The sequence below is a fragment of the Phodopus roborovskii genome, unplaced genomic scaffold, assembly GCF_943737965.1.
Source record: "Phodopus roborovskii unplaced genomic scaffold, PHOROB, whole genome shotgun sequence".
In the NCBI taxonomy this organism is placed as follows: Eukaryota; Metazoa; Chordata; class Mammalia; order Rodentia; family Cricetidae; genus Phodopus; species Phodopus roborovskii.
In genome coordinates this window covers 4,537,934-4,565,101 of record NW_026125546.1, presented here as the reverse complement: position 1 = coordinate 4,565,101, position 27,168 = coordinate 4,537,934, and the positions used below count along the sequence as shown (strand labels likewise).

General features: G+C 37.4%; 1 protein-coding gene across 6 annotated transcripts in view; it reads right to left on the bottom strand.

The window, feature by feature from the left end:
• Window positions 1-877: 877 nt before the first annotated feature.
• Sgce (sarcoglycan epsilon) overlaps window positions 878-27,168 on the bottom strand; it is a 69,437-nt gene continuing 43,146 nt past the window's right edge. For 2 of the 6 annotated variants that reach the window (XM_051177163.1, XM_051177166.1), the window contains 7 exons: window positions 18,680-18,842; window positions 16,156-16,367; window positions 15,169-15,195; window positions 14,295-14,483; window positions 4,171-4,214; window positions 3,264-3,298; window positions 878-1,164 (listed from right to left, as the gene is read on the bottom strand). In XM_051177163.1, coding sequence (XP_051033120.1) covers window positions 1,114-1,164; window positions 3,264-3,298; window positions 4,171-4,214; window positions 14,295-14,483; window positions 15,169-15,195; window positions 16,156-16,367; window positions 18,680-18,842 — 721 coding nt within the window. In that variant the 3' untranslated portion in view covers window positions 878-1,113. Of the gene's footprint in view, window positions 1,165-3,263; window positions 3,299-4,170; window positions 4,215-14,290; window positions 14,484-15,168; window positions 15,196-16,155; window positions 16,368-18,679; window positions 18,843-27,168 lie in introns of those variants that run through there. The other 4 variants (XM_051177164.1, XM_051177167.1, XM_051177165.1 and 1 more) reach the window with 3 other exon arrangements.

The window sequence follows — 27,168 nt, the reverse complement described above, 5'->3', positions numbered from 1 at the left end:
CTGATTGACTTGTCACATGACCAGCTCATGGATTCAAAGGAACAAAATACTATGACTACTACTATGACTCAGTGGGATCAAATGTTTCTTCCTAGCTAATCCCTGAAATGGAGGCAGAGTCAATGTGGAATATTTATCAGTAGGAGTAGTGTTTCCCCAAATGAATAGGTATGTTTTTTTCCAAAGGAAATGAAATTTTGTTGCCAGATAAAACAATACCTGTCAACTAAACCGCTAACCATAAACACCATAGCAACTGTCTTAATATCCAAAGATGCAAGATCTAGAAATTAATAGCCCAAAGTAAAAAAGGAATTATTTGGAAAGTATTACATGAACTTAAATTATTTTTAATGGAACTTAGCTCTGTTGCTAATGTTAAATTTCCCCAAGTCTTCTGTAAGAATAAATTATTCAAAAAGGCCAGCAGCAGATATCCATGATAACCCAACAGTTTTGGAGTAATGAAACCACACAAAATTGGATAAGGAAAGTGCCAAGCCTGGAACATGAAATTTCCCATAGTGGACACTGCAGGGCTAATTTACAGCCCTATTAGCAACTGTTCTCTCTGTGTGGAAAAGCCCCTGGCTTGCAAACATCCAATTATAAAGCCAAGTATACACCCTGGGCTGCCCTACATAAAATGGGCATATTCTATTCTACATCAAAAAACACTATGCTTACTCTAAAGCACTCTATGAAACACAGGAGTTGAAGCATTATTTAAATGGATTGCTCACTTGGAACACAGTTTATAAATTCATAAGAAGCACTTAATAAAAATCCCATTGAATGACCCTGCTCTTAGAGACTAATAGATTTATACTACACAGGAGGTAATCACATACATTTTTGAAGAAAATTTTACTGCACATGAGGCTTCATTAATATTTATTTTAAAGATCACTTTTTATTGTAACAAATATAAAGTCATTGATGTCTTATAAATTTTCAAAAGTGCTTTAAGTACAAAAAAAATTAGTAAATGAAAGATACATTGTTGCAGTATTTGGTATATACTTAATACAGTCAGCATGCATAACTGATGTCAGAAAAGCTCATGCATTATTGGAAGAGAAAGGAAATGAGACATAAATGCTGTGTTGCTGATTATAAACTCATGGCTTCAGTCAGTTTTCTTTCTTCAGGAATACCATTTACCTAGAACCAAGATGACAATGTGAGTGTGAGTTATGCAGGATATGGTACATCTAGATTTTAAATACAAGGAATTATTACAAGAAAGCCTCTATTTTAAAATATTATATTGTTACTAAAATTTGTAGTTAATGTAAAAAAAATGGGCGAGTTTTGTGATATCTCCGTACACGTATATCTTGTATATTGCTCATATTTAGCTCCTTATCACTTTTTTTGTACTCTCCTTTTCTTCCTTCAGGTCCTCATCACACTACCCATGCCCTTCCTTGCCGCCAAAGACTTCTACTTTCATGCTGTATATAGGACAGTCAGACAGACAGAAAGACAGACGGGCACACGTGCACGCACGCATGCACACACATACACACACTATCCATACATACATGAAAAGAGATTTCAAGGATAATTTCTCTATCATCTTACTTTAAAATAATTATATTACATTATTTTTCTATATTTGGTTTGGAAGGAGGGAAGGAAGCAGGAAGGAAGAGATTAATTCTGAATTAGCACCACTTTTCCTGAACTAGGATGCAGGGTTTTATTTTCTCAAAAGCCATAGCCTGAAAATTTCTCCCACAATAAACAAACAGAATGAAGTTAACTTCCGGATGTGTGACAGCACTTTTCAAGTGGCTTAAAAAAATTAGCACGTGCACTGGAAGGGCAGAGGAAGTGAGAGGACCCGAAAGAACAGCAAGCCTACTGTCTTGGACCTAGTCCAAAAGGTAGTGCTATTGTCTGCCTGTAACTGCCCTATTATCCCAACCAGTGCTCTAGCCCAGTATCCAGGGTCACAGCGACTTCACTTGCTAAACTTTTGATGAGAATTTTAAAGAAAACAACTAACTGCGCAAAACAAGCTGCAAATCTATAAAGCCCATACAGGCAGCTACAAATAAAAATTCAAGTATGTTCATAAAGAAAAAGCCAGCCACTGTTTCATAATAATCTTGTACAGATCAGCCCCTCCACACCGTGCTAGGAGAAGCAGGGTGAGGGACAGAACAGCTCAACTGAACTCATGAAAATACCTAATCAGCCCCCAAATCCTTGCTTTGCAGATGGAACAGAGGGAATTGGAAACTGAGAAAAGCACCATTTTTATGTAAATAAAAATAAAGGAAACAACTGTCCCTTAGCTCCCTCTCCAGGAGCCTAGCTCCACTTAGTTTTAAAAGCAGGAGAGGCTGAAGCAACAGTCTCTCCTAGTTATACAAAATGATAGGGTGACCTCTTTCCCATGACCCTCAGGACCTTTGGAGGCTCACCGAGGAGGAAAAAACAACAGACAGAGCCCACAAGATAATGTGCAAAAACACACAAGAAAGCAGGAGGTAGGAGGAAAGTTCTAACAAGGAGGACAAACTCTTTCTTAACTCAACCAAAATGCCTGCTCCCCAAAACCTTTTTAGAAGAATCATTTTGAAAATGAGGTTGAACAGCCAAAAGTTATCCAAGGGGAAGCCTTTTCTTATCACACATACTGAGCTCTAAGCGCTCCTTCTATCAGGGAAGAGGAAAGCACCCCAGTATTGAGCACAGCACCCCAACATACCAAACAGGTACCACCATCTACTGACACCATCCCCAACAGCACCTATCCAAGATGTCTAGTCTCTCTCCTTATAGGCACATAGATAAAAAACGAGATTGGTATTAAGTCTCAAAAAGTCAGTTTTCCTGACTTCTACATGTTCATTGCATGGCTCCAATAAGCAAGGATCAGAAGAAAACAGACATCTTAGGAGAGACTGACTTCCTCAGTGGTTGGAGAGGAAGGTGCTATAATCATTTTTGTTATGATCATGTTCCTTTCAATTTTTTCCCTCTTTAAAAAAAAAAAAATAGGCATGGAATTAGTAGAGCTAAAGAATTGGAGAATTTTCCTCTTCCAGTGATGCATATTTATAACTAAGTTTGTTTCTTCATCAATCTCCTGAACGTTTACAGAACAACACTACCCATCAATATATTGAACGGTCTGCTTGAATCACATTAGCATTTAATTAAAACAAGCAATCAAAAATGTAGGAACAATTCTGATAAACATCATCTTATAATTAAAATATGATTAAAAAAATCTTTATCATACTTGCCTCAAATCTTTGAAAAGTTGTCAAACGAAAATCTCCTTAAATCCCCGAAAGCAGTAAGAGAGGATAATTCTGAATGAAAACATCCAGCGCATTTCTACAAGGGGCTGACATTTTTTTGGAGACTCACTTAATGGCTTTCCTACCACAAAGCCACTATTCATACTTAGAATTCCACACTCAACTTACATTTTTAGAACTTCTCTTGCTTCTCCAAGAGAGGAACAAAGGCATTACTGGTTGCCTGGCAATTAGGACTGGAATCAACTACTAATTAGGAGACAATCGCGAGTAAGTGAGGGATGAGGGAAATAATTGGCTGTGGAAAATTTTTAGGGACACTTGAAAGAAATAAACTTAAAGAAAGCAAGTTTGGGGCAAACACACAGCCCCAGGGAGAATTGTCTACCATCTTGTTTTCGGTGGTCTTGTTGTAACAGCCTTTTTTAAAGCGGCTTTAAAACCAGGCCGGCCATTTCTCATTGATCACCCTGAAGGCTCAGTGATTAGTCACAATGGCTTCCCTTTGTGAGAGTCAGATTCAACCTGCTCACTTACTGAGACAAATCCTGGACCCATCCAAGCTAAAAACCTTTTATAGCAAGAGGAAGAATAGGCAGTACCCTCCACCCCCACCCCCTATAGAAAGGGACTTGAATTCAGTCTCCTTAATTAGACTGGACCTCCGAGGATGTGACTGCTTTAAGATCATTTTCCCTTTGTCATTCTCATGCCAATTTATGCAATAATCTAAGCTATTATTCTGAAGTTCTAAGTCTAATTAGGGAATTATACAACTGTTTTGCCTTCCTTGATGAAGATGAAAGTGTCATCAATTGCATAGCACTATGATTAACTTTTAATACATTAGATTCATTCATAAACATCGAATTAGCATTTTAGTACTCACCTGTAGTCTGCTGTTGAGGAATCTGAGTCTGGTGTGGCAAGTTCCTAGAAATAATTAACATTATTGAGTAAAACTCTGTGTTCAGACTTGTAAAGACAGAAGAAGTCACATTAAGATGGAAACTTGCCAGGTGATGTTCTCAGTTCCCCTCTCCAGGGATCACAAGTGAAGAAACCAAAGTCCAAGGAAGACAAATAGGGAGCCCTAATAATGACCATGAAATTCTCACCACATTTTACTAAACACCCTCACAACTCTAAGACATCGTTTTTTCTCTTTCTTTCTTTCTTTCTTTCTTTCTTTCTTTCTTTCTTTCTTTCTTTCTTTCTTTCTTTTTAACATGAGGAAATAGCCTTAGCGTTCCAAGGTCACAACTAAAAACAGTGGATAAAGGTGTAAACAGTGACTCCAGCAACTGAAATACTGATCTGTACAGTTTCAAACTGGGTCTAGATCATAGAGCAAGTATATACCTGTGCACACATATATAAGTATGCATACATGTCATCATCACTAGTACATTGTAACAACTTTTAAAGCATATCACAACCTTTATTCAGTATCCTCTTCACAAGAACCCCATATGTTTGAAAAATTCAATGAGCCTATATTTGTCTTTGCAAATTTATTACCTAAAAAAATCCTGTCAGTTTGAATTTGTGTCCCTGTGTGTGTGCCATGGCACTTGTAGATATCAGTTTCTCCTTCCACAATATGGGTCATAAGGATTGAATTCAGGTCATTTATGTTTGGCAGCAGGTACTTTTAGACACTGAATCATCTCACTGGCATATATATATGTGTGTGTGTGTGTGTGTGTATCACATAGATTACATAGAGCAGATACATATTACTCTTGTGAGAAAAGATTCCATATGAATGTATTAAATGTTGAAGTACTATTTTAATTTTAAAAAATAGCACCTTACAAACCACATCTCTGTGGTCTGGGAGACGGCTCAGTAATCACTTGCTGGACAAGCACAAGAATCAGAATTCAGATTCCCAGCATCCATACAAATGCCAGGTAGGTGTCAGTTTACACATAATTCCAACACTAGGGAGACAGAGACAAGGGGTTCCCCCTGGTGAGGAGGGAGGTAATTGGTCTAGGGGTCAGCAGGTCCTAGCTGAAGCTGAGAGACTCTGCCTCGGTGGATAAGGTAGGGAGTTCTCAGGAAGATTCTTGAATTCAACCTTGAGTACCCACATGCACACATGCATGCATTCTTCATGCACCCACAACCATGAACATGCATATACATGCACCACACACAGATACATGCAGAAATCAAAAACAAACAGGACCACTTGTACATGTTTCACTCTCTAAGCAACCCTAAATTAGATGATAATTAGGCCATTTAGTATGCACTCAGACATGTGCTGACTGCCATTATATTTCTCTGCATATGCTATTTTGTTGGCTCAAATTGCCTTATTAGTGAGACCCATCCTATTTTGTTAATAACTCTAAGAGAAAAGAAACATGCAAAAACTTAATGAATATATGCAAACGGGAGATACTTACAAAGACTTGGGTATTTTGCACATATTTATTAACATATAGATGTATAAATTCTATGTCAAATTTTGATATTGTCATTAGTTCATGAAAATACACAATTTAGGTTGAAGGTGGAATAAGGCCCAGAGTCAACCTATTCTATATTGTTCCTCTTTAGCAGGGCAGTTCCTTTCAGCTGAAAGCACACAGACCTCCGATGTACCAAAGATGAACAAAGGAGGTGGGAAGCCAGCCTGCTTTGCATCCTTTGCCTCACGCACAGCCCTAAAATGTGTCTAGTAACCAAGAGTTTGAAAGTCACTGATGTGAATCATTCCTGCCAGCCACTTCTTATGTTCCAAATAAAGGGGCTGGGGAAATGGCTTAGTAGGCCAAGTATTTTCCACAAAAGCACAGGACCATAGTTTAGATCCCCAGAACCCTATATAAATTGCTGGGTGAGTATGTCAGTCCTCCTATAATCCAGGACCTGAGCACAGAAGTTGGAAACCAGGGATGTGTGAAGCCTATTGGCCAGCCACAGTCCAGAGACTACCCAACATTAAGCAGCAAGTACCAAGGAACACCCTGCCTCAACCTAAAGCTGCTAGCAATTAAAAAATAAAAAGATGTCCCAGCCAGATGGTGATGACACAATAATCTCAGCACTCGAGAGGCAGAGGCAGTTGGATTTCTGTGAGTTTGAGGCCAGCCTGGTCTACAGAGTGAGTTCCATGGTAGCCAAGGTTACACAGAGAAACCCTGTCTCAAAAAAAAAAAAAAAAAAAAAAAAAAAAAAAAAAAAAGAAAGAAAGAAAGAAAGAAAGAAAGAAAGGAAGAAAGAAAAAGAAAAGATGTCCTATGTCAACCTTGGGCTTGAACACATATGTGCACATGTATGCCACGTGCATATGCATATGCACGCGCACACACACAAACACATACACACCTCTACATGCACACACCATGCACATAATAAAGAAAAATAAACAAACATAAATAATGATGGAAGTGAAAATTGCACTTGCTAGCTGAATACTGTTTAAAGCTTCCAATGCTTTGTTTGTTTGTTTGAACAGGTTCTTACTTTTAGATCAGGTTACCCTCCAAATCATAGATATCCATCTGCCTCAGCTGGGTGCTGGGATTAAAGAAGTACGCTTAGCCTAAACTCATAATCTCTACTAAATGAGTTTGAGTGATTAAAAAGAAAAATCAAGTCCCACTTAAAATACATTGTTAAGGAAATAACAAAATCCATTCTCACTCAAGTTAAGGAAATTATTTGATAACTTATCCCAATGACCACATCCTTTATTGCTATTAGGTTTTAGCTATATTCACACTCATATGGTTTAGGCAATATTTCTTTTGGTTTGCTTGTTCTTTCAGAAGTAGTTGTATTGGTTTTTGTCACTAAGGTAGAAGGATCTAGAAACCATGAAGAGATGCGCTTAACAATGGAAGAGTCGAGACCTCTGTTATGCAAGTCAAAATGTAATTACATGGGGCCTTGGGATAAGGGGTGGACCAATTTCATTTCAGATCCTCAGGCATAACTGACATGGATCTATTCTACATCTGAAACTGCTCTACACTTCCCTTACATTCTGAACACACTTCCTCATTCTCCATTAGCTCCAGGCACACCTAGTCTAATGACAAATTAAACCAACACTCTGACAAAATTCACAGAGAAAAGAGGAGAAACCCAGACAACTCTTAGCTAAAGACAGCAATTTCCAAAAGCTGTAGATGAAGGATACCCTAAATTTAAAATCAGTGTTTGAATAAGGCCACTGTTACTCCATACCCCTGTTGGACCCCACAGTGCATTCTTCAATGGAATACTGTTCAAAAACCAGTGGTCAAAGTCAACCCATGCCCGTTATTTCCTGAACTTTCTCTTTGGCTACACTGAGAAACTTACGATCACAATGGTCTTGGATGGGTGATGAAAACTTGATGGTTAAAGAATATATCGCTTACAAAAAATTTGGAAAAGGTACATGAGAGAGCCATTCGTATACCTGAATTAGTCTGGGGGTTTAAAACAACCAATACTGACTGAATGATGTACGTGGTCCCCTGAAGCTGCAGATGAAACTCGAGATGAATTATATAAAAAAGGGCTCACATGTGCAAAGAAGTCAAATAACAACAAAAGCGTTGAGCTACTTGCAGGCATTCATACCTGTGTGTGAGCATGTAGGAAACTGAGGTAGGGAGATTGTAGGTTAGAGTCCACTCTGGGATGTACAGCTGATTCTGGCCCACCTGGTCCCTATGAGGGCATGTGTGCTACCTAGAGAAGGGAGGTGCTCATAAAAGCTCTGCAGCAGGCTTCCTGCATAATATACCTACAACTGTCTGCACTGGGGCTATAATGAAGAGAGAGCAGCGGGAGGATGTGGGAACATGTCCATCTTTGCCGAGAACAGTCCACTAAAAGCAATTAGACAAGAGAGCAGGGCTGACTTCAAACAGAGCACCTATAGTCCTTCAAAGAAAGGACCTTTGCGAAGCCATAAGACTATTTAGAGTAATTAAGTTATTAATGGACTTATGGAAAGGTTATAATATGTAAACTGCAGCATTATATAGAAAAACTAAGAAAAACTGTAATTCCCTAAATTATTAGCATTAATTATTTCCCAATTTTATTGCCATTAATTACCTGCATCTAAATAGAAAATTGTACAAATTAGTCATTGCTCAAGCTTCATTCTTTAAGAAAGCAAAGGTTATAATTTGCAAATTAGTAAATAAGTGATTTGGGGGAGAGCACAATTATTCGTTATTTGTACAACTGTTCTGAAGTAATTTACATTGTTGGCTATCCTGTAGAGTAATTCTATAAGTAAGGTGAATGATTATCAACAGATTATGTTGCTACTTGCTTGAAGACTCAAAAAAAAAAAAAAAAAAAAAAAAAAAGTGATTTGCAAAAAGGCACAGAATCTATGCCGGAGTTGAAAGAAAAAGGACTTCAGTGTGTAAACTATCTTTTAAAATAATATGGAGACATTTAGCAACAAACACTAGTTATATTATTGGGGAAATTTGCCAATTATCTAAGTAAAACACCTCCCTGTGAAAGTGATGGCTTGGACCTACAAGTCTTTTTGCTGAGAAGTCGGGAAGTTTGAAGAAGGTAGATGGGAAGGCTACACAGAACCTGGGAACACCGTTGCGGTTTTAAATGTGAAACCCTTCATTTCAATTAAAATCCACTATACAGTCTATATGAAATATAAGAGAGGACGACTCCTCCGTCTGGCTTTTTCCAGTTCTTCCCTTTGCTTGTTTAAGTCTAGAAACAAACTCATCACAGCTTTAACCTGATGCATCAGGGACCAACAGGACTGAAATGCACCAAGAGACAAAGAGCCCATCATTTTTAGCATACACGTACAAAGTAAGAGAGAAAATTAAACAAATGCCCTGCAACATCCTCAGGGGCTGATGGCTCTTGTGAACAGGAACACCGTGGTCCTGGTCCATGGGAATAGTGAGTTTCAGCTCACAGTTAACTTTCATTAAAATTTGATTGTTTATATATGGAACTTTACCTTGAAAAGTTGGTTTACATGCTCACTGAAGAGAAAACAAATGGAAAGCACTCAAATAAAAGCTAACTGCAAGACTTAATTGCACTCAGACGGATGTTGATTTGCAAATGATTTAAGCATAGTTTACCCCCTGTTTGAGGGACACTCAATCATCCCGGATTAGACGTTAGGTTTAGTGCAATGAATAAGGACAATCTCCACATAGCCAGTTAAAAGTAGTTGTTCTCCATTACATAGGGGTCCTCTGGGAAGATGCTTTACCTAGACAATGTCAGGGACTATGCAGCATGTTGCAACAAGAATAAGGAAGTAGATCGTCCCCCTGAAGGGTAGGTAACAAAGCTCCTTGACACTTCAAAATACATCAGTTTCTCTAGAAAATTCAATATTTGGGATCCTTCAGTCGATGCCTGCCTCTCGAGGCATAAAACAATATATATTGACTACATTTCCTAAGCTCTTCTTATTCCTTTGTTTATTTCAGTTTTTTCAAGGTTCGGCATTTTCCTCTTATTTGGCCACTGTTTTCAAGTCACTACCAATCACTCCCCCATAGCATTCCCTTCAAGCAGGTGAAGAATTTGATAGAAAGTCCAAATGTTAAAGGCATATATTCACAAATGACCTAAGCTTTTAGAGATAAAAATCCAGTCCTGTTTCATACTTCCAAACATGCCCTTCGGGGGAACTTTAAAAAGAAATTGCCTTTGAAAACTTTAGGTGGAAGAGTGTATATGTCATCCACCCCATTAGGATGACCCGAGAGGTTTTGCAATTCTCACACAGTTGTGGTCCTGCTCTTGTGCTGTGCACCTCTACCAGCCTCCAAAGCCTTGAGTTAGGGCTGAGCTCCACATTGGAAAAGCTCCAGGAGATTCTGAGCACCATGGTATGGCGATAGGGTTAGACTGGGTGTCTAAAACTTAAGGACATAAAATTCTATGACTCAGAACTTATTCTTGTATCTATAAAGAGTATCTTCTGGAGTTTTGATTAAGCCTCTAGTTAAACACATCACCTCAATTTCCATGATTCTTTGGGTCAAGGCAATTCACATTAAAGAATTATTTTAAAATGTGATTTCCAGAAATGAATTGTATTAAGGAAACTACTGATGCTCAGGGGAAAGGTCATCAATAGAAATTCATGCACTGAGAGACACAGGCAGCAAAGGGAGGAAGCAGTAAGCCTGACTAGGTAGAGGGATAGGAACCATTCCTCAGAACACTATCAAGGCAGTCAGACAGATCCAGGAAATTGCCCAGAGCACAGAGCACTAAAGAAACATGGTGACTACTGTGTCCTTAATAAAATGTGGGAGAGAAAAAGGACATGACTGGGAAACTAGGAAAATCGAACACATTATCTGTAGTCTAGGTGACAGCAAAGCACCATTGTTAAGAACCTCACCATGGCCATGGTGTCAACTGAGGAACTGGCTGAAAGTAACTGCAAACTCCATTATCTTTGCAACTTCAACAGACCTCCAAGATCATCCTAAACGTATATACATATACAGCATGAGCAAATATATCAGAAAAGATCAAATGAAATTGATCTTCCCTCTCGACACCATGGGAAAATCTCACCACATGATCATATTGGCTCTGCAATTTGAAAACTGAAAAGAACTGCACCTTTTTCTGAGCAGGTGACATGCCTCTCAGTCTTACAGAGCCTTCTGCTTTTCTTCCTCCTTTAATGTATGTAAGCTGGCCCAGAGATACCTTCGAGGTCAATGACCACACAAAGTAGATATCAGAATCCATAAATACTCTACACTGACTTCATTTATCTTCGTCCAGTGTTGGTGTCTTAAATTTATCTCATACAAATGATCATGCTTATTTTTTTTGTAACTGGATCATTTATGGTGTTAGTCTGGAGCCCTGTGAAGTATTGAGCCAAAGCAAGAAAAATATTTCTATGTAAGTGTCAACAGTGGCAGCCTCTAGTTACACAGCTGTTGTGAGCTCTCTATACTCACTGACTTGTTTAAAAGACCAAATTAATTTCTATGCAGCCTTGAAGGAAAGCTTTGAATGTTTCCAAGTCTTACTTATAAGTTCACGCAAGTGTTTAGCCATATGACTTTGCCTGACTATTTCGGTTATTTAATTTGAGGAGTAAACATGAAATCCTGTAGCCGATCAAATCCCTTACAATGGTACGCTTGGATGTGTGAGGCTGAAATGCTAGCCCTTTCACAAAGGACTAATGAGCAAACACAAAGCAGTAGCACCCGAGCACACACCTGGCTATGAGGAGCATACGCGGCTCAAATAAATACCTAATTTTTACTTTGAAAATTCAACTCCATCCAAAGGACCAAAATATTTATTCATAAAAAAAAGACCTTTTTTTTTTTTTTAAAAAAAAGCAATGATTTTCAGTTAAAGTGTAAAAGTTGAATTTTTGTAATAAAAAGTGTTGATGAATCTAACACAATAAATTCTCTATTATCAGGCATAGTTAGAAAATGAGGTTAATCACATATTCTGGCTTATAGGGAGTTACCATAGAGACCGTGCACATATTATCCATTTCCGAGAATAAAAGGAAGATAATATACACTCAACACCGAAACGACACCGAATGTAATTTAATTTTCCTCTGATGAGTCAGGCGCACTTGATGATCCCACAGTGCCTCAGAACAATCACTGTGAACATCATCAATTATCTATGGACCCTATTTATATAGAAGTGCTAGTTAATGGGGCTTTTCCATTAGCAGAAATGGGAATAATACAAAGGGTTTCTGGACTTCAAAACACATACATGCTGAAATTGTTGCAAGTTCGGTGTAATAACCTATTGTATTTGCAAAGGGCTGATAGGCATAATGGTGGTCTTGACAGGTTCTGAAAAGGCCTGAGAGATGCAGAGGCTTACGAACTAGACAGAATTCTTTGTTTTGTTTATATAACAGTGGCAACAGTGTAAAATCCTGGTACAAGAAAAATCAATATTTTTCAAGGAAATATTCGTTATTCTCAACATGTATGACTGGAAAGGGTATTTTTAAAAGTGGCAGCAGCCTTTCCCTTCTCACTTAGACTTCACTAATACTAGCCTAACTGCATTACACAAATCCACATTCTTAAACTCACCACAAAAAGTAACGTATTCTAAAGTGCATAGCATTGTGATGTCAGCAACAGAAACGTCTCTAGACCTGTGCTCCCTGGAGACACTCTGACCATTCTCCACAGATTCAAGTATCCAGCGAGATAGCTCAGCACACAAAGTACTCGCTACAAAGGCTAATGACCTGAGTTAGATCCCTAGGACCCATATGGTAAAAAGAGAGAAACAACATCTATCCACTCCATGAGAACTATGGCATGCAAAAAAAAAAGAAAAAAGAAAGAAAGAAAGAAAGACACAGAAAGAAAACAACAATCCTGAACAATCCTGGCTTTCAAAATACTTAATGACTTCATGGTTTGAGTATTATGAACACTTGTTTTGCCCTCTACACAAGGTAAGAAACAGAACCTAATTGTTAAATGTCATTCTCAATTTGCATCTGAAAAATTAGATAGATGGATACACTGTGAATTATTACAATATTCTTCAAACTACTGACTATCCTATCATTCCCTAATCCTAGTAAATGGGGTCTTAGCTTAGCCTATAACAATGAGCCACCAATCTTTAGAAAGAAAACATAAACATACATACATTCCCTACATTAAAATTAAGTATTGTGAAACTTTCATATGCACATCATTAGTAATTATTTCCAAAATCCAAAATTTAAATGCATTCAAAGTTTGACCAGCATGGAAGGGTCTGAATCTGTCACTCACATAGTCTTAGCTTATACAACCAACCCTAAGTAGATGATGTTAGAAATTTATGAGAATTTTACAATTACCTTATTTTTCAGAGGGTTTGGGGTAAATGCATTGAGCCAGGCTGTTTACAATGTTCTGTGAGATTATTTTTTGATCTTATTTAGCACATATATTTTACGTAATGATAAATCAGCACTCTCAATGGAAAAAAAATGTTTGTGTCTCAGATAAAGTTTTATACAGGTTTCATTTTTACTGTGTTTGTGTGTGTGTGTGTGTGTGTGTGTGTGTGTGTGTGTGTGTGTGTGAAGGAGTAAGGGACAGGAGGACAGAGAGATTTTTCTGCATATCCATACCATTTACTTTACAAATAGGAACAAACACAAAAATACAATTGTGGCTTCTAGTTCTTGGGGCAGCACAACTTAACCCATTCTAATGTAATGTAAAAAAGAAAAAAAAGAGCTACATTCTAAAGGAATAAATGACAGATGCACCTACCACCTCATATAGCACAAATCTAGTTTCTAAGCATAGAAAATCCCTCCCCTTCCTTCCCCACACCTGTTATTTAAAGACCACCACCCCTACCCCGCTTCTAAACCACTGTCTTTGAAGCATGAGATATTAGCTATCACTAAATATATGTTCATGTGGACATGGTGGCTCATGCCTCGACTTCCAGCACTTAGAAAGCAGGGGCAGAACCAGAAGTTCAGGGACAGCCTGGGCTACATAAAAACCCTGTCTTAAAAAACACCCACAAAGCCAAACAAAAATAACTGTATGTTCAAAGCCCAAATCAATCAGAGTTGCTTGTTTTGATGTACACACACACACACACACACACACACACACACACACACACACACCTTTTATACAGAAAAAAAAGTTTATATTGTAGGTCTATGGTAGTTAAAAGAAGTATCAAACCCATCACCTCTTAGGAACAATGTGATTGTCATGCTTTAGTGATGACTGCCTTTTTACAATGAGTTCATCTTCGGACAAACACGTAGATTATTATCAATGCCAATGTCTCACATAATAATGTTGATGCATTTTTATTACTAAAGAAAAACATCTGGAAAAACAATTCTCTTACATTTATGTCAAGTCAAGTCATGGAATTTTGGTACGGTGTCCTCCACTAATACGTTAACTAAACCAGTAACAGCTAAACACCATGGTTTGGACAGATACTAGTAAAATACCCATGCATTCTGGCAACATGCATACTTACTGCTGTGTCTGCATCAATGGCATGTTGGTGCTGTCATAGTTGTCTGTGTGCAGGGGAGGTATGATTTCCCCAGTCACAGGGTGAAATACGGGGAGTGTAGACAGGGGCCATGCAATCTCTCTGTTTTTGGACATGTCTCGAAGCTCCTTGGTAGATTTCTGAATAGAACTGTGATGGACAAGTTGGATACTACATAAAAGAAGAAATAAAAAAAAACCCACATATTTAAAATGATGTATTAGCCAAATGAGTACCAATTTGAAAAAGACACTTCTTTAAAAATAAGAAATTATTGCTTTGGGGGTATTCTATAAACTAGCTCAGAAAGACTTACATCTCACATACCTATGTAAGCATCAAATTAAACTCAGCTATGAAGCACTATACTAATATTCCAGCCCAAGTCACAAACTAGTTACCTATTTATTTTCTATGATTAAGATAAAACTATGATAGCTTTTATTTTATTGCATCTGGTGGGGGCATTTATAAATACTCACAGGAGTTTCATTTTATGAAAGGTTAAGACTGTAGATTCAGGAAAACAAGTATGAAAGGCCTTGTCGTCTGTCCTCTGGTTTATAGAAGTGCAGATTGGGAAATCACATAATACAAATGACATGTTAATATTCTGAATCTGTAATAGTTTAGTTTTAAGTTTTAGCTAGGTTACCTTAGGTTTTGAGCCCTTTTTATTTTTAGAGTCTACCCATCCTAAACCTCTCTATTTAGAAAGCAGCTTTCAAATTTATGAAGTCAACTATGAATGATGGTGAATGAAAAGAAAGCATGAGGCACACGCACGGAGCATGATGGGAAACTGAGAAGTGACCAAAACAATGACAAAGGAAATAACAGGAAAGAAGACACTTACTCTGGGGTTTGCATGTTTCTCTTTTCCCTAGAAACAAAACAAAATTTATGAATTAAATAATAGCATTGATATTTGAAACATTAAGACTATATGCTCATGGGACCGTGTGAGATGTGGGAATTCTGATGCCGTGACTCAAACCAGGAAGCATTTGCCACCAGGGTTACAATATTACTAGGATGAGTACACATACAGCGATGGAATACTGATGAGAAACACAGAAAATGGAAAAAATGGAGATTAAGAATCAAGCGCTTGATTGAAATCAACTCTATGACATAATGAAATCAGGCTACATGAAGAATGGAGAATTTGTTACTTGCTGCTTTATGAGTTTTTGAGCCTTTGCTTTGTTACCCTGACTTCCAAGTAATCTCGGGAGATTATCTTAATTGACATAGATGTCCTGGAAGTACTAACTATTCATGAAGGGGAGACTCATTACTCAAATGATTCCTTATTTTCATTAATTTACTCTTGGGTTATTTTTTTTTAATATATTTTAAACATTTAGATTGTGTCATCCTGTTTGACAGCAGAATGACTCCAAGAAAAATTCTGACCATCACTTTTCATCACACTGACTAAGACAATTTATTTATTTAAATGCAATTACCATGTCAATAGACTCCTGTCTGGGCTCACTCAAGATGGCTTGCATAACCACGGTGTCTAGCTTCAATTATTCTTGGTACTGTTTTTCCATCATGAATTTATATCTAGCCTTAATCATTTCTGAATAAAGTAATTTTGGCTCCTAATTTGGTTTGCTAGACTCACAACTACTTTAATTCATTTTAAAGGAATAAAGTACTGCGGGTTGACTTGAACCAAATTTCCATTCATTTAAGGTTTTTTTTTTTTTTTTTTTGTTTTTTGTTTTTTGTTTTTAATGAACTAGAGGCAACTTTGCTTTTATAATGGAATCGTCTCTGCTGTTGTCTTAACAGGCTTGCCGATTCTTTACTAGTGTTTGAAAGTACTCACACGCCTTCCCGTCGGCAGCACATGATGTAAGCCAGGACTAGGAAAAGCACCATTGCCACTGCGGAGGGCACAGCCAGTGTAATGAGGAAATCCGTGTAATAGTCCCTGCTTTTCAAAGACTCAGAAGGGGGCTTGTACTCCCCGCCATCAGGCAAGATCCCCTCACCACGAACCACCTCCTGATAGGTGGACACTTGTTTGCTTTTATCAACCTGATACAAAAGAAGACAATGACTCATCAAATTAATAGTTACAAACACGAGACTTTAAGATCTAGACATAGCAAAGCAGTCTTTGACAAATTACCTTCAAAAACTAATTTACCCTGACTTGCTGTTCCTTAGTGAAGCTTAGGGAAAGTACAAAGACCTTATCAAAGCCTATTTCCCTATCCTTTTTGCAATAGAAACACATAAATACATGTATGCATAATATGTGGGTGGACGGTTTTGCTTGTTTGTTGCAAAGCAGAAGTCCTTAATATCGCTATGGACAAGCTCCTAGTGCAAATATCGCTATATTTAAATTTCTTGTGACAAGCTCCTAGTGCAAATGCTAACAAACTGGCTGATAAACCAACACGCGGGGATGGTTTGTAAGGTTACTGGAATAGGAAAAAGAAAAGACAATGTCCAATGTACTTTAGAGTCTTCCTTCTAAGTGGCTGTCGTTAATTTTAGAAAGAAGAGCAGAAACCAGACTACACCTCCCCCAATGGTGCAGCAGAAACCAGACGCCCCTCCCCTCAATTATGCAGCACCACTAAATTCTATTCCAGGATCGCAGCATGTTATGCTCTCTGAACCATGGCCACTCATCTCACATTTACGGATCTGCCTTCATTGTGCTACATGTAATTCTATTGAGGTTTTTATTGATGGGGATTAAAAAGGTAGCCATGGGAAATTTGATGAAATTCATTTGACGATTAAAGAAAATGTTGGGAGAAATATTTTTGGCCTTATTCAGCACCCTCTGCTGGAAAACTATGCATGCTCGGTATGCTATGCTAGCTGAGCCTTTAGTACCTACAGAGGAATCCGGTGCACTGCCTCCTTCCAAACAATAGTAAAATAACAAGGCAATTTCCTGGGTTTCCATTCCCAGTATTAGGAAACTGGTTGTCCAACCACCTTATGCGGTTTTTTTTTCCTTTTTAATTTAGGTAATGACTTTAGCATTGAAAATATTTTTTATGTTTGCTATAAGACTATGTTATTTATCTTTATTTTATTTTTTTAGGGAGAACATAACTTCAGCTAGCCTGGAACGGGCTGGAGTCAAACTCAGAGTGCTAGGATTACAGGCATGCACCACCACACCCAGCCTCAAAAAACTCGAAACTTTCATAATGGAAACAATTTTTAACTTTCAGCAAGTAGCCAGGGTTGCTAAACATAAATTCACAGAACAACATAGCCACGAACAGAATGCTGCTGGCCGAGCCTGCTGTCTCTTGGTTGGTGAGAGGGTTGGGACATGGCCGCAGCTGCTCCCTCAGCCTGATGATTAGCACCATGACTGAAATAATGAGCTCTGTAGTGTTAATATTTACCCAAGATCGTACATAAACCACGGTATAAGGGGAAAAGAAAAGTAATTTTATGTGATTTAAGAAGGCAAAGAAAGGGTATAATTTTTCTAAGACACAAAAGACCAGAGAAAAAGCACCAGGGCAAAAGGCCACAGGGAAAGCTGAGTATTGCAATGTGAGTAATGTGTTCCCTGGCCAGCACCGGGGCCTGGAAAGCAGCCTGCAGTTACCTCTCTAAGACATGAAGTGACAGTTGTGTTTATGTGTCAGTAACTTTGTTCAAACGTCAGTTTTAAACTTAGATCTAAATCATCATCAATCATAAAAAATTGACCCAAGTTAAATCTAAAGGTCACTAAAGAACTAAAGGTCATAAAAAAATTAAAGAATCTAAGAAGATCAAAATATTGTTGGAAAGACACACACTAGAAATAAACAGGGGTAGTATACATCTTTTATATATATGTGTGTGGTTTAAAAAAAAAAACTTAAGAATTTTGATACATTTATTTTTAAGACTGTAGGCAAAATACTCTCTTCCCTTAGAATTTCTCCTTGTCTGCTGAGATCTGTCACTGGAGTTTGCAGAACAACACTGCCCCATTTTATCTGCACTATCTTATTGTACTCTCTAAAGTGACCGGGCAGCACATCCAAGCAGACCTTCTGCTCACACCATGCTGGCTCCCTAGTGTCTGCTGAGTTAACAGCCTCCAGGATGTCCAGGAGGCTTCACCTGGACCACCTGCCAAGATAATCCTGCCTCAGCAACTAATCAAGTGTAGAGGACAAAGGTGGAGAGACTCTTTCTTAAGTGGATATACCATCATCTTATTTACCAAATCCCTAAAATCAAGGAAGTCCACACAGTTGACAAAGAAAACCTAGGCTTTACTTTCAACAGCAACTCAGGTTCTAGTCAGACGTTAAATCCAGACACATCTAATTAAATTTGCAAAAGCAAAATTAAAAAGAAAAAAAAAAACTCACCAGTGAAATTTTGCACCAGTCAATGTAAAACTGAGTTCGAAACTTTTTATCACATGTTATCACAGGCTCCATTTCTTGACTGCATCTCAACTGATTCTGTGGATTTTCAACTTCTCGTAAACAGGAAGAAAATGCAACATCGGCACCAACCATGACATAAACACTGCAAAAATGTGAAACTCCCAAGTTATCCTTTAAGAGAATTGAAAACACTGAAAAAACAACAACCTTCCCCTGAAAACAGGACTTAGCCTTTTGAATTGAGGGATTAACTGAAACCATCTATGAGGTGGGAGTCTAAGCTTTCAAAGCATCGATTCATGTAGGGCCTCCTGCTGTCCATTCCTTTATTCAGCCAATATTTACTGCGTGCTTAGGTGTACCCAGTACTCTTCCCATTCTATATGAATGTATAGAAGTTATATTTCATCCTTTTTATTGCATTCAAACCAGCTACGTGCTACATACCCTGATTATTACATTTAGTAGACTACATGCATTAAGATACTCCTTTAGATAAATTTGTTAAGAAAATAACCGTGTCACTAAAATAGTAATGTCTTTTCATTTGATTTCATCATAACTCAATTATGATATTACACCCTTGAGCAGCCAAGCTCTCTTTTGACTTCATTATTCTACTGGACATTTCTGTCAGTGTTTTGAGCACACAGACCCCTCCGCTCTGGGTTTCATTTCAGATTTCTCCCTTGTCAGCTAAGAAGTTAACATAAAAGAAAAATATTGTTTGGTCACCACAACTGAAGCAAAACATGTTTTCTTGAAGGGTACCCTTAGAATCCTGAGGCAAGAGTTCCACTGAATTGAGAAACAGGATTTCACAACCAAACAGAGACAGTGACTGCTGTGACAGGGACAATCTCAGAGAATCTTGGCCAGATAGGAATCTTATCAACTTTCCAAAGAAGGGGAGAAGGCAAAAAAATTCCCTAAATAACTATAATTTCTTTACTTAAAAAGATAAGAGTTAGCTATTTATGAAATGTGATAAGCCTACCAGGGATCCAGCTGTCTTTGAAAAACTTATTTAAAACAAAGACAAACAAACAAACAAACAAAAAAAAAAAAAAAACAAGTGATCCCAAGAGTCACAAAACTTCAAGAAAACCAAAAGGCCCAAAAAGAAAAATTTGAGAAAGCAAAATAAATTTGGAAGACAGTGAAGGTTTGCAAATGTTCTCAAAGTTACAACATAAAGATATGTGTGTTCTGTAAAGATTTACACATACAAATCAATAAAATAAAACCAAAAATCTAGAAATTAACTCGAATATTTAGTAAATAGATTGTTGTCACAGAAAGACTTATGGAAGGTGAATAATATTTACAATAAATGGTTTAGAGCAAGTAGGTATCCACATGAAAATGGAGAAAATTTTAAATCCCTACCACTATCTCATACTATAAAAACCAAGTTAACCCAAAACTGATCCAAGAAGACTTCTGGTTTTGGATCTAGCTAGCAGAGAAAATTGGCAATCATCACCATATTCTAACATTAAAAATAAATGAACAAGCTGGAAAAAAAAAAAAAAAGAACAATTCTTAGGCTCACAAGACAAATCAGGCCATAGAGAAAACTGATGCTGAGGGGCTTGGAGAGACCAACAGATGAACAAACACAAAGACTCACAACCTCCTGGAAAAGAAGTTTGCAAGCACTGCCTCTAAGGAGGCCTGTGAGCTGGTAGAACAAGAAACCTGAGCTGTAGGTGTAGAGTTGCTGGAGGGTCAGTGTGGACAAACGTGGACAAACAGTCACAGACTTCAGAGCAGTCTGGTCACCAAGGACCCCACATTTATGTACGTTCTCACTAGCAGACCTGGCTCATCTTTTTCGGGAAAAGAGGGAAAGGGACAATTCTGTTCTTTAAAAGGCCCGCCTTCAGGAGAAACTATGCAGGGCCTCAAATGTTTGGATTAAGGGAAGAGCCAAGCAGGCCAAGAGAGGGAAACACTTAACTCCACCACTGTACCAACCATCACAGACAGATGATTATGCTCTCAGCTCCAGCACGCAGGCTCACTTAAAACAGATCTATTCACAAAGCTAGAGAAACTTCCCCACTCCCACATATTAACTACACCATTACTTAACTTTACATAGTTTCCTTTGCTAAGTATCAGTCCCAGCATTAAAAACAAAAAACCAAAAACCAACCAAACAAAAAACATTGGTGGCAAACATAACAGGCTCAAAAACCTGAACAGTGCCTGAACCAGACCCAGCAACTCTTGTCTACGTAATGTGAGTTCTAAACAAAATTCAAAATAGTATTTTGAGATAAATATAAAGAAGGCTGTGAGTAAGTTTTTCAAAGACTTGGGACTACTGCCAAGGCAGTTCTTAGAGGGGAATTTACAGTACTGAATGCATATATTAGGAAAGAGAAAGGCTTAAAAATCCATCACATAAACTTCCACTTTAAGAAACACAAGCAAAACAAGCCAACAAATTAAATCCAAAGTACACAAATAAAAAGCAACAATAAAAATCAGAGAAGAAATTAATGAGTTGGAAACCAGACTGAAGAGGAAAATCAAAGAAATGAAAAGATAATTCTTTTAAAAATGATGAAACAGGCAAATGGGGGCATACGAAATGAATATCAAAAATAAATGGTACACATTATAAGACCTTTCATAGACACAAATTCATAATCAAGGAATTACCACAATCATCTCCAAACCCAAAATTTCATTGTGCAGATGAAATGGAGTAATTATGGGGGAGACCTACCTTGTGTAACTAGTAAAAAAAAGAAACTATCAGTGTCTATCTACAATCCAGAAAGGAAACTCATCAGTAACGAGCCTCCTCCAGTGTGAAAAGAGCAGACTCTCACACTGGAAGTCTCAGACTTCCCCACACGTTTGATAAAATAACACTAGTTCCCTGCAATGTCATTCAGAATACAGAAGCTAAGAGAACGTTTTCTAGATAGTGCCAATAACCTAGCACTTTCAGGGCAGAGGAATGGGAACCAGAAGTGAGTTTCAGAGTGTATGTGGAATCCAAACAAAATGAAAAAATACAAACCCAGCACATTGAATCTAACAATGTATAAATAAAATTATAAAAGGTGGCCATGTAGAATTTATCCCAGCTATGAAAATAAAATTAAAAATAAATTAATTTATCATATCAGTGAGCTTCACAAGGAATCATCTTATTAATAAATTAAGAAGTATCATTTAACAAAAAACCAACTGAAACACTCATGAGTGATAAAATCAGAATGGAGGGAACTTCCTAATCTCAATATGGATCATCTTTTAGAATCAAAACCAGATAGTGATAAAGAGAAAAAACAAAAACCCCTCAGATTTTCCATGTCAACATTGTACTAGACGTTCTAGCTATATAGTCAGAGATGAAAAAGAAATAAAAGACATGCCAATTTAGAAGAAATAAAAACATCTGGTTCACAGATGACAAGATCCAAAATAATGCATAAATGTCACTCAGAAACAATGGTTCATTATAGTAAGTTTACAGAATACAAGAGAACACACAGGCAAATGCATGTAAAATCATTTTTCTACATACCAGCACAGAAGGACCTTGAAACAAAAGAATCATCCCATTAACATTAGAACCTAACAAAAACTAACACAAGAAAAGCAAAACATGATGAGAAATAAAATTAATGGAGAGAAATTTTCTTTATCAATAGGAAGACTCAGTAATGTGAAAATGATAGTTCTGTCCAAATTAATTCATAATCTCAATGAAACGCCAATCAAAAGCCCAGTGATTTCTTCTATGGACATGGACAAACTGGTTCTAAAGCTTACAGAGAGATAAAAGACTCCAAATATCAAGCATAATACTGAAGCAGAAGAGCAAAGTCAGAGGCCTGAATTCACCTACCTCAAGACCTACCACAAGGCAAAGCAATCAAAACAATGTAATTGTAGGGAAAGAACAGACAAGGAATTGGAAGCCCATACAGAGCTCAGGAATAAACCATATAAGTCCTATATAAGCCCTAGATGAGTACAGATAATTGACTGTAATGAGGGACAAATATACTAACATGAGTTACTCTTTTCAACAAATGGTCCTTGAACAATTGAACGTACATGAGGGAAAACAAAACAAAACAACAAAAACCTACAATTGAGTCTTCATATATACCTTGCTTTCTTCACAATTGTTGCCTCAGAAGTAGTCACAAATCTAATTGCAGATTGCAAAACTACACAATTCTAAGAAAGTAATACAAAGAACTATTAGATGACTTTCTAGAACAAAGCACTAAGAGTATAATTCATGAAATAAAGGAATTGATAAAACGGACAAATTTAAATTTTCTCCCATAGTAAAAAAAAAAAAAAACTTTCAAGAAGAATTTCCGGAGCCTGGGTGAAAACATTTGCAAATTTCCTTTATCATAAAAGCTGCTATCAAACATAAACCACTAATAAAATGAAACTGACTTAAAAATGTCCTAACATTGGGGGAGATAGCTCACTTGGTAAAGTATTTGCCTAGCATCCATAAAATCCTGGGTTCCATCTTCAGCACCTCATAAACTGGGCATGGTGTTATACATCTGTAATCCCAGCATCCAGGAAGTAGAGGATCAAGACTCCAAAACCATTCCCAGCTAACCAGTGCAACACCAGTTTGAGACTGTCTCAAAAAAAAAAGTAAATAAATTAAAAGAGGAGAAAACCTTAGTAGAGAATTTAGCAAGGAAAACATAGAGAGAGCAAATAAAGATGACAATGTGCAACGTGTCCCACACCACATATTATTATTAAAAAACCTGAAAAAAAGCAGCATTGAGAAACCATAAATAAACTCTGGAACTTTCCTGAATGGAGTGACACAATATGGTACAGCCAATTTGAAGACTGCTTGAGGTTTTTACAAAAGGAACCAGCACTTAGTTATACACACACACACACACACACACACACACACACACACACATATATTTAAAGAATACATAATATTTAATTGTAATTGCCAAGTACAGAAGCAATCTGAATGCCTTTCAGTGAGTGGGTGAGTGGTCAACTGTGAAAGATCCAGAAAAATGAAATATTATTCAGCACACACACCACAAAGGAATGAGCTGTCAAGCAAAAAAAACTTAAGTGTATGTTATTAAATGAAAAACTACAAAAAGGGTACATGCAGTATTACACCAACTATGAACTATATTGAATCTCAGATAAAGCAAACTCTGGGGAGACTAAAAAGGTAGTTGTTGAGGGTCAGAGGGAAAAGGATGAAGAGGTGAACACAGATTTTTCAGGGCAGTGAAAGCACTCAGAGTGATGTACCATAGTACATATATGCCATATGCATTTGTTCAACTCCATACAATGTACACTGCCAACAGTGAACCCCCATGTAAGCTATGGACAGATGCTGATGATATATCAGTCCTGTCCGTCAACAGTAACAACTGTACACCTTTGGCCAAAGATGAAAACTGAGGGAGCTACAAGTGTGTGAGGCCAATGGCAAACACAGCTTCTCTGTACTTTCTCTTTAATGTTGCTATGAACTTAAAAATTATCTAAAAGCAGTTTACTTAAAAAATACACAGTGACTTAAATGCAAGAGTTAAAACTATTAACCCTAAGAAGAAGACAGGCATAAATCCTTATGGCCTTGGACTAGCCAATGGTATTTTTCTAGCTTTGACATCAAAAACTCCAGCAGTGACAGGAAAAAAAACTAGATAAGCTGAGCTTTATCAAAATTAAAGCATTTCATGCTTCAAAGAGTCACAATAAGAAAGCAAAGAGAAGGTCCAAAGGGGTTATTTACAAATTGCGAGTCTGATAAGTGACTTGTAGCCAGAATATGGAAAGGAACCTCACATCTTAAAAAGACAAACAAACCAGTTAAAAAATGATCAAGGATCTGAATAGACATATCTCCAAAGAAGCAGAAAAAGAATTGTTCTGTTCTGTTTCATTGCACATAAAATATATATATGGAAAGATACTCAACGTCATTGGCCAATAGTGAAAGAGACATCAAATCCACAAGAAGATACCACTTAATTCCTGCTAGGATGATGATAATCAGAAAACAAGATGAAAGCCAGCCGGTGGAAGAATGTAAAAGAATGAATCCCTCCTAGTCTGCAGATGGGAATGTGAAAGAGCTTAAGGCTTTGGGAAGACACCTTACCAGTTCCTCCAAAGGCTACAAACAGGGTCACTAGATGACTCGGGAATTCTATTCCCATGGCTATATCTAGGAGAAATGAAAATAGATCTCTATGCAAAATGTATAGCTGAATGTTCACAGCAGTGGCATTTCTAATAGTAAAAATGCAAAAATAATCCAAAGGCTTGCCAACTTACGACCGACCGACCACAGTCTTAGAATATTAAGTTATTCACTAATAAGACAAAACATTTTTTTTACAATGGATAAAACATGAAACTATTATATTAAATGATGAAAAACCCAGTCACAGCAACCACATACTACACCATTTCATTTATGTGGGATGCCCAAGGAAAGGTTAGTGTAAAGAACAGCCAACTAAAAGGACCTCTGACAGTGGAACCAGGATGCATGAAAGGACTTTGGGAGCACATTCCCCACAGAGGGATACTCCCTTAGCCTAGAGGCAGGAGGGAGGGCCGAGTCCAAATGACTTGACAGATTTTGTTGATCTCTCTTGGAAGGCATCACCCTCCCTGTGGAGTGGGTGGGGGAATGGAATGGTGGTGGGGGGAGTCAGGGGGCATGGGAGGGAGAGGAGAGGGAACTGGGATCCATATGTAAAATAAGAAAAGAACAGCCAACTAAGCTAGAGTTTGTCAAGAACTAAGGTTGTTGGTGGTAAGTGACTAATGATACATACAGGGGCGGGAGTGGAGAACTCTGAGATGAGAAAATTTACCTAAAGTTTATTGTCATGTCATCCATTCTGAATGGGTGATTGTGTGATATGTGAATTCTACCCTAATAAAGATGTTATCTGTTTAACTGTTTGAGACAGGATCTCATTCTAATAATCTGGATTTACTACAAACTCACTATGTGACCCAGACTGGCTCAAAGTCACAGCAATCCTCTTGCCTCAACCACCCAAGAAGCAAGAGTAGGCATGAGCCTACTTAATGCTATAGTATTCTAATAAGAAATAAACCAAAGTGTGATATAAAAATTCAAAACTGTGCCAATGTGTGCATGATGTCACAGCCATATTTGAGATGGACAACTGTTCTACAACACAGCTACACAAATATATTTGTTCTTTATATTAATTTACATTAGGGCTGAAGTTTTATATAAGAAACTTAAAAACAACAACTATACGCATTTGAGGAATAAAGAGTAACTAATGCGTAAGTTAAGGATCCAAGTAAAAATTCAGAACAAAAGTAAATTTAAGAAATCATTGGAGAAATGAAATGCTCCATGATATATTCTGTTTATAAAAGTCACTGCGTTCCAACCCCACACAAACCAATCTTATTAACTGCCTACCCAACACCATACTTTTTTCTTGATAACTGTAAAGTATTTTCATAAACAGAGACAAATGGATGTGTTTCTCATAACTTTTAAGAGCCCTCTTGCTCAAACATGACAGTGATTTGCATTTACAATTAGTAAGATTTTAGATTAATTCAGCTGAAGTTAATATAAATAAGCATAAGAAGTTTTGGCACTTTGAAGTGTGTTTTTCTCTTAAATTATAAAAGCAATATAAAAACATTATAGAAAACTTGGAATATAAAAGCAGTACTCATTTATAATACCAAGATAACTATTTTAATTTTCCAATGTACCTTGCAGAATATTTTTCAAATGCATATATTTTAACCTAATTGCAATCATCTCTAAAATTTAATTTTGTACCCTGCTTCTCCACTTAATGCGTCATAAGCATTTTCCATATTGTAGTCTTTGTAATTATGGTTTTATGGCAATATAATTTTTTAAGTGCACATGATTTATTCAGCAATTATTTCAGAGTTGGACATGCAGTTGCTTCTAATTTTTTGATGTTATAAATAAGATCGTAAAGCCTATCTCTGTGTATCTCCCTTACTGTTGCTGTCTTAAAAGAGATGCCTAGAAGTGGAAACATTTTTATGGCAGTGCCAAGTTACTTTCATCTCTACTAGGATGATCCATAAACTCCTCAAACTTGATATGTTCTGAACTGAGCTCATCTTCACCCCACCCCACCCCACCTGTTTCTCCTCCTATCTCCTTCTCCTAGTGATTGGCAGCCACAGATGCTCAAGTCATGAACCCCAGTGCCATACTCTTTGACTCCTCTCCTTCTCTCAGCTCGATCCATCATTAGTTGCTGACAGTTGCCCTGAAATAACTCACAAACACAAGTGTTAGTTACTTGGTCCCATCTCAATGAGAACCACTCTAGTTTGAGTCACCAACACTCCACATGGGGGCAAAGCAACAGCCTTGTAAATGTTCTTAAACCCAATTTTTGCCATTGTCCTCTGGAAGC